A 12,540-nucleotide genomic window follows, 5' to 3' on the forward strand; every position below is an offset into this window, starting at 1 on the left:
TTTAAACAGATAATTCAGTCCTGTGATTTTTCCCCAATCATCGTGCTTGCTCTCCTCATATAATTTATGTATTTATGGAAATACTATCACAATTTACTTTATGGTTTACTTAAAGTACCAACTGAAATATGGTTAAACTCTGTATCAGTCTCATAACAGATATGGACTTACGCACAATTGATACGGAAGCATGGTATTTTACATGGTAATAAAGATATTTGTAAGATGAAACCTTGAAAAACTTTAGTCCAGTGGTTAAAGCAGGATAAATTATTTTACAGAAAATTTACACTCATTGAATATTATTAGTGTAAATAGATATTTATCTAGATGTTAATTTTGGAGATTTTTAGTAACTACTAAACTGATATTTTAAGTTTTTTACTGTCCTCTGGCATTTATAAAATGCGTACATGTAATATGTTTATTAGCATGTAAGAGTCACTTTAAATTACAACACTGATTCTCACATTATTTTTCCCAATACTTAAGGAAATACTCACTTTTTAAAAGATTTGCTAAAGCACAAATTGTTCCTGATGGCATAATACGTTTGTACCTGGGCCTTAACCTTCTGTCATCATCTTATAAAATGTCAGGAGAAAAGTAGATAAATCTCAGAGCATAAATTTATTCCTTTACAGCGAGTTTAAAATCGGCCTTCACTTTCTCAAGTGTTGCCAATAGGGACCATAACTAATGTCATTAAGAACATAAATACTGTAGTTTGGGATTCCTTTTGTTAAAACATATTAAATTTAGAGCTGTTAGGTCCTTTGATTCCAGAGATAAAAATGGTCCACTAGTAAGATGAAAGTGGTGTTCGTTTTGGACGAACTCGACTGGTGGCCGACCAGGGTGCAGCTCAGAGCCCCCCACCTCCCACCCCTGCGCTGCAGGATGGAGCCCACACTCTGCCATTAGCCTTCCTTCCCTGCTGGCACCTTCTCTGTTGACCTAGGGCACTCTCCTTCTGATTCTGACTCCTCCAGGTCAGGGATGGTGAGAAAGAGACAAATAAGAGAAACTAAATGGGTAGCAGCAGGGTAGGGTTAAAACCTCGACGATAATAACTCTTGCTGCTCTGACCTTTCTCAGGGCAAGCAGAAAGCAGCCTGTGTCTCAGTTCTAAGACAATGCAGGTTATTCCTTCATGTGTTCAATCTACTCAGATATTGTACACCCACGATGTGCCTACCGTGCTTGTAGATCGGTGCTAATTAGTTGTAGTTGGGGAGATGATAAAGACACACCTTTAGGGTATCCTGATAAATAATTTGTAGCTCAGTTGCCCTATATTTGATCCTAATTTAAATGTATGAGAAAAATTCACGTAGGTAAGACATCAGAATACTTCTATCGTTTCAATCTACTTGTTGCAAAATGATTACCTATTCCACATTTTTTTTCTGGATTGTGAGTTATTTATTTATTTATTTGAGAGAGAGGGAGAAGCAGACTCCCCACTAAGCAGGGAGCCCAATGCAGGGTTCAGTCCCAGGACCCAGGGATCATAACCTGAGCCAAAGGCAGACGCTTAACCAACTGAGCCCCCCCCGCCAAAGCCCCCCGAGTTACTTTTATATATCAGGTTCTTTGTAAAGGGTGATGCATAGACTATGACACGTGCTACATTTCTCATTAAGGGGACGATGACTGAAGGGGTGAGGTTCTAACATTTGATGATGAAATACATTCTTTATGCCATATTTAGTATGGCAGACGTTACACAGCAGTGTTGACGAGTCACAGGACGGTCATCTCTCCAGCTTCATCTTTTCAGTGGATGAATGATAGCCTATAACATATGATTAAACTTGGTTTCTCTTTGTGGAAATAAGCCCCTCACCCAAACACTGTTTACTTTTCACCCTAAAATTAAAAATATATATATATTGTACATTTTTAAACTGAGAGACTATCGTTGCTAGTTTTACAGTTAAGGAAAAAATATCAATTTTAGTTGATGTCAGTTTGTCTTATTTCATAAGGTGTTTATATGTTTGTGTCACTTTGGTGTAGTTGGTAGTGTGTGAAGTGTTTGTGACCATGAACAGTTGACTTGTTTCATTAAAATTAACAGAACACAATACTTGAGTGCCTATTATATCAAGTAAAATGAATTACCAAGGCATTGTAATTAAAAGAAATTACAACAACTTCACATTATTATGCCAGAAGCATCATTATCCGTGTCCCCCATGGACCTCGGGGGGATTAGACTTGCCGTTCAGGAATGACTTTCTGATTTAAGCCATTTCCATTGTTTCAGAGCAAAAAATAAAAAAGAAAGAAAGTATAATAAGTATTTACTCCAGTGCATTTTTTCTAGTGAATAGCCACCAATTAAAAATATATTATTTCTTATCCTCCAGGCAATACGGCTAAAGTGTATATTGAGATTCAGGATGAAAATGATCATCCCCCAGTATTTCAGAAAAAATTCTACATTGGAGGTGTATCTGAAGATGCAAGGATGTTTACTTCTGTGCTCAGAGTTAAGGTACGAGAAAATTTATTAAGATACCAACCTGACGTTAAAACAGAGAGCTCAGACTTTGCAGACACAGCGTAAGCATGTAGTTTGTATTGACTGAGTACTTATTCATGTTGTTTAAACGAAAGTCTGAAACTCAGATACATGAGTTTAATTAGCCAAACTAAATACAGATTAGTTATGAAGCGAATACTGTGCAACTGTTGTTTTATTTTTACTACGAAAATAGGAAGAATGACTTATGATAATTTACACTGATTAAGATATTAAATCATTAAAATGCATGGCTCCCAGCAGATTTGTAGGCCTCTCATAGGTTTAATTCAGGATAACTCCAAAGATTTGCAAGCTGGAGTTTCTAGTGGCAAATATAAAATTACTGTTTTCTAATAGAAGATATAATATAATAAATTGTTTTTACTGCAGTGTTTTTTAAAATTCAAAATCCAAAACAAATGTAAAACATAACACTACTAATTGTAGCACTTTACTAAGTAAAGTTAAAAAGAATCCTCAGGGGCGCCTGGGTGGCACAGCGGTTGAGCGTCTGCCTTCAGCTCAGGGCGTGATCCCAGCGTTATGGGATCGAGCCCCGCATCAGGCTCCCCCGCTATGAGCCTGCTTCTTCCTCTCCCACTCCTCCTGCTTGTGTTCCCTCTCTCGCTGGCTGTCTCTATCTGTGTTAAATAAATAAATAAAATCTTAAAAAAAAAAAAAGAACCCTCAGATATGTCAGAAAAAAAATCACAAACCTACTTAGAATTTTTTTAAAGCACAATATCCAAGACTAAAATTGATAATTTCTCATTTCTCTCCACTTAGTCATCATCAGATATGTTGAAACATTTTGTAAATGGCTAGCAGTACATAAAGTTATAATAGTTTTGTTACTGAGAAATAAATTGATAAATATTGTATTACACTGGGGAGAAAGTTTAGAAGTTAGAGCATTTTACATTCTTTATTTTAAGATTTTTTTTTTTTTTTTTTGGTCAGAGCAAGAGCGAGCGAGCATGAGCAGGGGTGAGGGGCAGAGGGAAAAGCAGACTCCCTGCTGAGCAAGGAGACTGACAGTGGCTCAGTCCCAGGACCCTGAGATCATGACCTGAGCCAAAGGCAGATGCTTAACTGACTGAGCCACCCAGGCATTCCAGCATTTTATATTCTTAATTGCAGTTATTTTCCTGGAGTTATTTTAAGAATTTTTTTTAAAGATTTTATTTATTTATTTGACAGAGAGACAGCCAGCAAGAGAGGGAACACAAGCAGGGGGAGTGGGAGAGGAAGAAGCAGGCTCCCAGCAGAGGAGCCTGATGCGGGGCTCAATCCCAGGACCCTGGGATCACGCCCTGAGCCGAAGGCAGACGCTTAACGACTGAGCCACCCAGGCGCCCCTTTTAAGAATATTTTTTTAAATAGCATTCATGTACATGCATAAAACCTAAATTTCCCTGAGCAAATCCAGCTGTTGGGTTTCTCTCTAGTTTCACTCATGGTCAGTTAGTTGCCTTTCTCTTCTTGAGAACCACGATTAGAACTCTAGAACTCTTCTAACATACAGTTTTCTCATCTTATGCACACTAAGTATAAAAGAGGAAAATCAGCCAAGCAAATGAACATGTATAGTGTGCTTGCAACACAGCTCCTTCGTAGCACCAAAAACTGACTCCCGATCTGAATCACCACTTAGAACCAAAAGTGGCCCACAAATGTGTCAGTCACATTATATCTCAATCACATTATGATTTACAAGTAAGAAGCAACTCCAGAGGAGTTGATTTGTATCCTATTTTACATTTTAGTCCCATGAAGTGTGGATTGATTCAGTTCATTCAGTCAGCAAATATTTTTTTTACTATTCCGCCTGTACCGTTCTTGAAGTTGAACATGGAGCAGTTCAAAAAACAAACGAAAACAGAGTTACCATCCCCGTACTACAAGCTAGTGAAAGAAACAAGTCGTTGATAGATAAAATAGGTAGCTAATACAAAGTCACGTGGTCAAGAGCAAGACTTATGGATTCCTAGGTCAGGAGCATTCTGTTCATTCCACTGTCAAGTCTGTAACGCTAGTGGGACCTGGAGGTCAGCATGGCTGGAAGACTGGTTGGAGATGAGATTGGAAATGTAGCCCAGGACTAGAAAATGGGGCTTATCCTCGATGTGTTAGAAAGGAATGGTTTTGTTCAGAGGCATGACATAACCCAGTATAAGAGGATTATTCTGGATGTTGTGCAGGGTTAGCGTGGCGGTGGTGAACAGTGTTTTCAGACAAGAGGAGCCACAGAGCCCAATGCATTACTTTCCAGGAGAGACATGACCGTGGGCTGAACCATGGTGGTAGGCTGGGGAGATGGTCAGGAGGGAGTCAAGGACAGCCAAGAGGATTTGCTGATGGATTATACGTGGGGCAGGAGATAAAATCAAGAGCAACCCTGAGGATTTGTTCCGAGCAGGTCCCCATCCCTCCCCAGGTACTGTGGTAGCAGAAATCGAGAGTTCATTTTTGGAGATTTTATGTGTGGGGGCTTCTTTAATATGGCAAGGCAGTCGCAGATGCTGATCCAGATTCAGGGAAGAAATGGTGAGCCAGGGTAAAATCACCTAGAATATGGGTGAAGATAGAAAGGTCCACAGACTAAGCCTTGGCACTCACCACTTAGACATTAGGGAGAGAATCCTTTAGAGGATACTGAGAAGTCGCTGCCATGAGGGGATAGGAATGCCAGGAAAACACAGTCTGTGCGCCCCATAAAGAGCAGATTGGTAAGAGGGAGTGATCAAAAGTCCGATGCTGCTGCGAATTGAAGCCCCTGTGGATTTTCACATGACCCTTTATGCTACTGAAAACATTTGTAGTGGAAAGAAAGAAAAATAAGCCAAGCTTGAAAATATCCCATAAATAAAGGGGATTTTTCAAGAGGCCCATAGATGACTGTAGTGAGATACTTGTGAGTGATATAATCTGACGATGGCAGGGACTTCAGAGGAATTGGGAGGAGGTGGCAAAGGAGGTGGAATGACATTCTAGAAGCCTCCATTCAGACAGATACCTGCCATCTCTCTGTCCCCAGGCTCTGCGCCGGGTAAAGTATGGGGGTTGCTGTCTGAGACAGCTGCAGAAAGCCATGTCTCTTGGTGGGGGAGGGACAGTATGGGAGTGAGAAATCAGAAAGTAAAATTAATAGTCTGAGAGACGGCAGGATATTTAGAGGATATTGGTAATGCTGACTGTGAACTCTGGGGGACCCCCGGGAAAGTCTGGTGGCAGAGGTAAGGTGGGAATCTGGGTCATCCTAGTATGTAAAGGGCTGTGTGGACAGAAGTATCTGGGTGGTGACAGGTGCTTTGGAATGAACACGTGGACTTCCTGTGATGAGGGAGATAGGCTGGGACTGGTCCTTTCTCTGGGACTGCTGAGAACTCCGAGGGACACCCCACCCTTCGATTTATCAGGGGCTACTCAGTGTTTCTCCTCGGGAAGCCAGGTTTATGCAGTGTAGTATTCCACATGAGGGAGAGAAGAGGAATGGAGGGGTGGGGGTGGGGGGAGAGGAAGAGGGGGAGAGGGGGAGAGGACTTTAACAATGTATTGATGCAGGTGTGTGCTGTAATAATCAGTTCTCCTAGGAAAGCACAAATTGCCACATGGATTCAAAGGAAGGAGACATTTCAGTTGGTGAAAGAACGTGAACACTTCCAGGAGGATGAATGTGAGTGGCACTGAAGGGTGGTTAGATTTTCTCTCAGTGAAGCTTGAAGCTTAAATGAGGCAGAGCTGGGACGTCTAAGCAGAGGAAACAGGGAGCCAGAACCCAGGAGGAAAAAGCAGAGAGTGTGTTTGTGGAACAGTGATTGGAAGCAGGGAGCTCCAGAGGTGATGGGAGTCATAAATCTTAACTAGTGGACACTTTCAAGAGCTGCCTTTAGCCTTGACGCCTGAAATCTTCTCCTTTCCAAATTTAATCAGAGTGAAAGTGAGTTAAGCGGTTCTTTTCAAGTCACAAAGCAGCAGAAATCTTATTGGAAACAGCAGTGAATCAGGCTGGCCAAGCGCGGGCACTTGTTGGAAAGACCACTTACAAAACACGGAAGGAGGCTCTCACACGGTTCCCTGTGTGGTAGTGGGGTGCTCAGTATTTTATCTACTATACATGCAAGTTAATTTTTTGTAATTTATCATGAAATGCATAATCATAAATTTTATTTTATTTTTTTAAAGATTTTTATGCATAATCATAAATTTTAAATTTAAAAAATCGTGTAACGTATAGGAAGGGGAAGAGGAAACATATAGAATTGACTAAGAAAGTGAGACTAAAATATCAGCGAATAAAACCATATTCACTAGCTTAAAATATGGAGAGTGGATTAAGGGCGTTGCTAAAAATATGGGAAGGTAAAGGCAATGCAATGAGAGCATTACTGAAATGAATTCTGCAATATAAGTGATAATAAAAGAAAGTTGTGTATATACGCTCTGAAATGGCCTGTTATGCTTACAGACTGGTTCAAAGTCCATTTTTTTTAGAAAATATATATTCCTAGCACATGCTGAAAATAAGGAGGCGAACAAAACAGACTGTCCCTCTGCCCTGACAGAGTTAACACTCTAGTAACTAGACAAAAGAGTAAATAAATCAGGCTTTTATTTATACAGACATGTTAGAAATTTGGTTTCTGACTCAACATTTTGAATGCTCATGTCCCGTTGAAGTACTTCTTAGGTTGTATCAAAAGGACACAGACAAAGGTATCAATTTGGGAATGTCTACAACATTTACTATGGTTTCCTGTTGATATCTCTGTCACCACTGGTTCCAGCACATTGATTGCCATTGGTCACAAGCCATCAGTTTTTTTAATTGCAGGGAGAGGGGGAAGAAAATCAATAGTAATTTCTCTCTCCAGTCATTGATACAGGAATTAACATCAGTTAAAAGTACCAGCTTTAGTATATCCCCGAAAGAGTTGAAGGCAGGAACGCAATCAGGCACAGGATTGTCCATGACAGCATCCTTCACAATAGCTAAAAGGTGGCAACAACCTGCATGTGCGTTAACAGGTGACTGGACGGAGCTCATGCGGTGCTTACCACAAGGGGATAGGATTCAGTCTTGCAGAAGAAGGGAATGTCGACCGGTGCTGCAGCATGCATAAACCTTGAAGACCACATGCTAAGTGAAATCAGCCAGACACAAAAAGGCAGATGTGTGATTCCACTGCTATGAGGTTCTGAGAATGGTGCTTTGCCAGGGCCAGGGGAAGGCGGGCGGGGCGTTCACGTGTAAGGTTTCAGAGCTTCAGTTTGGGAAGACCAAAACGTGCTAGGCGGGAATGGTGGTGATGGTCACATAATAATGTGAATGTACTTAAGGCAACTGATGTGTACCCTGAAAAATGGTTAAAATGGTAAATTTTATGTAATGGCTATTTTAGGTCAGTAAAGGAGAAAATCCCAGAGGGAGAAGGGCATCTCCATTGTTGGCAGAATATGGAAACTGTTCCTTTCAAAACTATTATTCCTCAGTGGTACCCATGCCTCTTAGCTTGATGTGAATGTGAATCTTATATTCAGCTTCAGAAGGAAAGATTTGCTGCAGTCTGTTTATTTTTATTGATTATGTAACTGGATTTTAATATTTTGTTCTCCAACACGTCTTCACTGCTGTCAGTATTGGCTGCAGCTGTCTGGCCATGATGCTCTCAGCCTGGGGGAGTACATACATGTCAGAATCTCCAGCACCTTGTATGTTGAAAAAGCTCCCAGGGGCGCCTGTGTGGCTGGCTCAGTCAGTTAAGCATCTGCCTTCGACTCAGGTCATGATCTCAGGGTCGTGGGATGGAGCCCTGCATCAGGGGCTCCTGCTCAGCCTGGAGTCTGCTTCTCCCTCTCCCCTGCTTGTGCTCTTTCTCTCTGACAAATAAATAAATAAAATCTTTAAAAAGGCCCCAGGGAATTCAGATGCCCCTAACTTTGGGGCAAGGCCATTAGTTGAATATCACTTACTGAAATGTCCTCTGCTAACGAAAAATGACTGATACATTTGGTTACATCAGAGTAAGAGAGCGTTATGACAGAGACGCTGTCAATGATGAAAAGAAAAGCATTTGCAACATAAATTTCTTAAAAGTCAAAGAAACAGTGTCCAGAATACAGAACAAACTGTGCAAGGTTGGAAAAATTCATGAGTATTTGTCACATTACTCATAGTATTCTCTGTGAGCTAAGTAAGATTAAGCTGGACTTGAACATTAACTCTTTTGGTCCTCTTTGTCCTTTGGAAAATATTAATTAATGAATACACCTTACTGATAACAGTAGCTGCCACTTGTTTGTCTTTATTATTTTTCTGAGAACTGAAAAACTCTTCATATTTCAGCATACAGAATTTTTTTAAGTAAATACAAGCAAACAAATAAATAAAACACCTACCTCTACGGTAGACGTAGATTATTCTTTATTGTTGGGGAAAATGGCAGCTAGTAAGGTTTAGTAACTTTCCAAGTATCACCCAGCCCCTAACTAGTGAAGTCAGGATTTGATTAGGTTTACTTTTTTTTAAGGATTTTTCTTGTATCTTTCACATCCCCTGCTTCCCATGGGAAGTGAGGAGTAGAATCGTGGCAGAAATGGAATGCTGGCAGAAATAACAGAACATATTATGTTTCTATGAAAAATTAGGAGGCAATTAAGAAGGCAACTAATTGCTTTTCGAATTGAGGTGGCCTCTGTGAATTACGATTCCCTCTATTAAAGTAACAAATCGAATCTGGTTTTAGAAGCACTGCTCAATTTAGTAACTAATTTTTCCAGTTTACCGCATGTCTTTTTAACTGCAAGCGGGAGCCTGACTTAATGCAAATGTAGGGAGAGGTAAAGTATGACCAAGAAATCTCTGAGTTATGAGGATATTTTCCAGAAGTTAGTGTGGTAAGTCCGTCTCTCTACAGATTGGAGATGAGAAAAACTCAGTGTCAGAAAAATTGAATTAAAATGTTGACTTGATGTCTACTGAATGTCAAAAAGACTATGAATATTGCATCTTTGAGTTATTAGAGAAGCCAGATTCAAGAAAGTTATGGACTAAAAGAAAATACGATTTTGAAAAAGCATCAACAAAGGAACAGTTCTCACTGTCAAATCCTTAATTCTTTATTACATTTTCTCAATAAGCATGAGACATGGCAGGAGGATTTAGCAGAATGATGCTGTTGAGAGAAGAAAGCCAAGGGCACCGTAGAGGATGCAAATGTCCTTTGGGGCAAAGCTTGTAGAAATCTGCGATGTGAACAGTAAGGGGGGCAGTAATGTTTGCTTGTAGTCAGGTTGGTGCTTCTAAGGGCTCCCGGGCCCCAGCCCTGTGCCTGCTCATGCAGGTCTGATGGAAAACAATTCCAGCACATTAGTGAGGGTTTAGCGTGTCTCCCCAGCGTGGCATCTTGTACTAGCCCCGTGCCTGGCTCGCGTCCAGGAGGGTACTAATAGCGACCCAGGACCTCATGTTTACACGATGCTGGGTACTCTAAATGCTTCTCAGGAATTAACTCATTCATATTCCTCAGAAGGTCCATGGGGTTCATTCTTGTATTATTCTCAACTTACGGATGAGAACACAGAGGAACAGAAGCAGTCTGTCACCTGCCCACAGCTAGTCAGTACAGCAGTCAGGATGTGCAGCCAGCTCCCCACCCAGAGACAGTGCTCAACTGCCCCCCAGGTGCCAGAGTGCAGGGCTGGCTCAAATCACTTGGACTCAGTCCCAGAATTTAAGTCTCTGTGGGGCATTACACTTCAACCCTCCCAGCCAGTCTTGTCTTCTCTTATGCAAATATTGCTTTAGAACTGGGTGCCTTTTAAAGCCTTTAACCATTTCTGATAGAGTTGTATGTTACTTAACCTTACAAAAATGATGGCATGGGGGTAGAAAACGCCAAGTGCCCTGAGAGAACTATTACATTTGAGAGCTCCATTTAAAGGTCAGTTGTGTGGATTACTTAATTCCGAAATCCAAAGCACCGTATATGTATGTCTCAGTTTTTGTGGTTTGTGTCACTGGAAGCTAGTGGATTATTTTATGAGCATTTCCGCCCTAGGTACTCTATTTAGTAGACATGTAAACAAGTATTAGTTAGAATGAAGGTCTCATAAAATACTGATTTTTATTCCCCTTTGCCAATTATGGAAAATACAGCTTTATACAAACACTTATTATTTCAAGAGGCTCGGGTGCCTAGGGGTCCATTGCCTTCTTCATTATGACCATAACTGAATTACTCTGTGTCTAATTTAGAACTTAGACACATTATATTTTAATTACATATCCATGTGTGTGTTTTCTCTACTGTAATTCAAATGTCATCCTTCCTCACAAATTTAATGACATTATAGATATATTGTGCTTATCACCTCAAATTGGTGTTTGCTTAAAATTGTATTTATTTGTTTTTATATGTAGCCATGTCTTTTAGCCTTTTTAATCAGGACGTTCCATGAACTATGTGAACGAATTACCTACTTTTAGATTAGTAGAAATACTCTTTCAATGAAACTTTCTTGAGCCTGATTACAACACCAAGAGTAACAAGACCTCTTATTTCCCTGGGAATTTCCCTTCTTGCTGAAATTAAGAGCTTAGGTTTGATATCCTTTTGAATTTCAGGCATCCATCATACTTTTCCATTTATTTAACTCCAATGGAGACACCAATTGTCAAGAAAATTGTTCTTTCCTAACAACTGGTATACTTTTGTTATATGGTCTCGGATTATGTTGTAGTGAACAATGTTTTCCTTTTGGTTTGTCTGCTGGAGCCTCAAAGTCAATATTTGATTCATCTTTAGCAATTTTAGAAGATGAATGCAATGCACACGAGGCACACTAACTTATATGCAAAGAAATGATCACCAAATACTCTGTTTCTAAGAGTCCAAGCCTACATTTTTCCCTTGTACAAGTTGAGATATGTGAAGTTTCTGATACATAGCATTTGTCTTTATTGGTATGAACAAGTATACAATTATGGTTTCATCGCTATTAGTATAAATGAACAAGACCATGTCTTTGCTGCAAATGGAGTGTCCAGATAATATAATTTTGCATATGTAAGTTTTATTCTTTCTCTTCTCTATATAAATCAGCTTTTCCATTATCACAGAGGGAGATCTGAAATCTTCCCATTCACATGGTAGTAACTTAATTTACACTTCTTGGTTTGAATGTGACTTAATTAAAAACTGTCTTGATTTCTGTTGCTTAAAATAGAAAGGAAACTATTTTTTCCAAGCTATAAGTGTCTGAAAAATGAAGAAGGTTTTGAGCCCTTAAAACTAGATGAAAAGTGGTTCTCAAAACTGAAAATTTCCTTAAAAGTAAAGAGCTTAAGGAATTTTTATGGGTCTTAAGCCATTGGACATGATACGTGAAAAGAAAATACTTTATTCAATGAATGGCCAAATCATTTTGCCTTTCCTAAATTCATTGGTGGCTCATATATTTCAAAGTCTGGTCACACTCTACTGGGATTAGAATTTATTTAATTTATTTAATGCAAGTCTTTCAGATGATTAAATGCATAACAGTCCAGGGTGTGGATGTGGAATATCATCTTTTGAGTCAAGCTTGCATTTCCTTGCAGGAGATTTTATATGTTGTAGGGCAGTAATGATTGTGTATGTGCTCCCATATTATGTTTCAAGGATCGCGTCTTCCATCATCTGGTAGGAATGTTGACACTCAGCTTAAAAATCTCAGAATCCTTGTGAAAGGGAGGACTGCATTGCCAAACACAATTCCAAAGATGATTCAGGCAGTAAGAATTACTTTTGTCTGAAAATGTCCTGTAATTTCTTAAACATCTGTTTAACTTTGTGTCATATTGACCCGACACAGAAGACCTATAACACCAATCTAAGCAAAAGTGATAAATCATCTTTTTAAAAAGTTTTATTCATATCTGTCTAAATACATTTTAATTTTGAATTGCCTATTAATATTGCCAGTAAGAAGAGTAAAATACTAGATTATTATGTATTATGAAGAAA

At 39.6% G+C, this 12,540-nt stretch overlaps 1 protein-coding gene across 1 annotated transcript in view; it reads left to right on the forward strand.

Moving 5' to 3' along the window:
• Window positions 1-12,540, forward strand: part of PCDH15 (protocadherin related 15) — a 1,631,248-nt gene that overhangs the window by 1,528,138 nt on the left and 90,570 nt on the right. The window contains exon 28 of the mRNA XM_057308638.1: window positions 2,376-2,503. Within this exon, the coding sequence (XP_057164621.1) occupies window positions 2,376-2,503 (128 nt within the window). The remainder of the gene's footprint in view (window positions 1-2,375; window positions 2,504-12,540) is intronic.

Source organism: Ursus arctos, unplaced genomic scaffold (genome assembly GCF_023065955.2).
Source record: "Ursus arctos isolate Adak ecotype North America unplaced genomic scaffold, UrsArc2.0 scaffold_7, whole genome shotgun sequence".
Lineage (NCBI taxonomy): Eukaryota > Metazoa > Chordata > Mammalia > Carnivora > Ursidae > Ursus > Ursus arctos.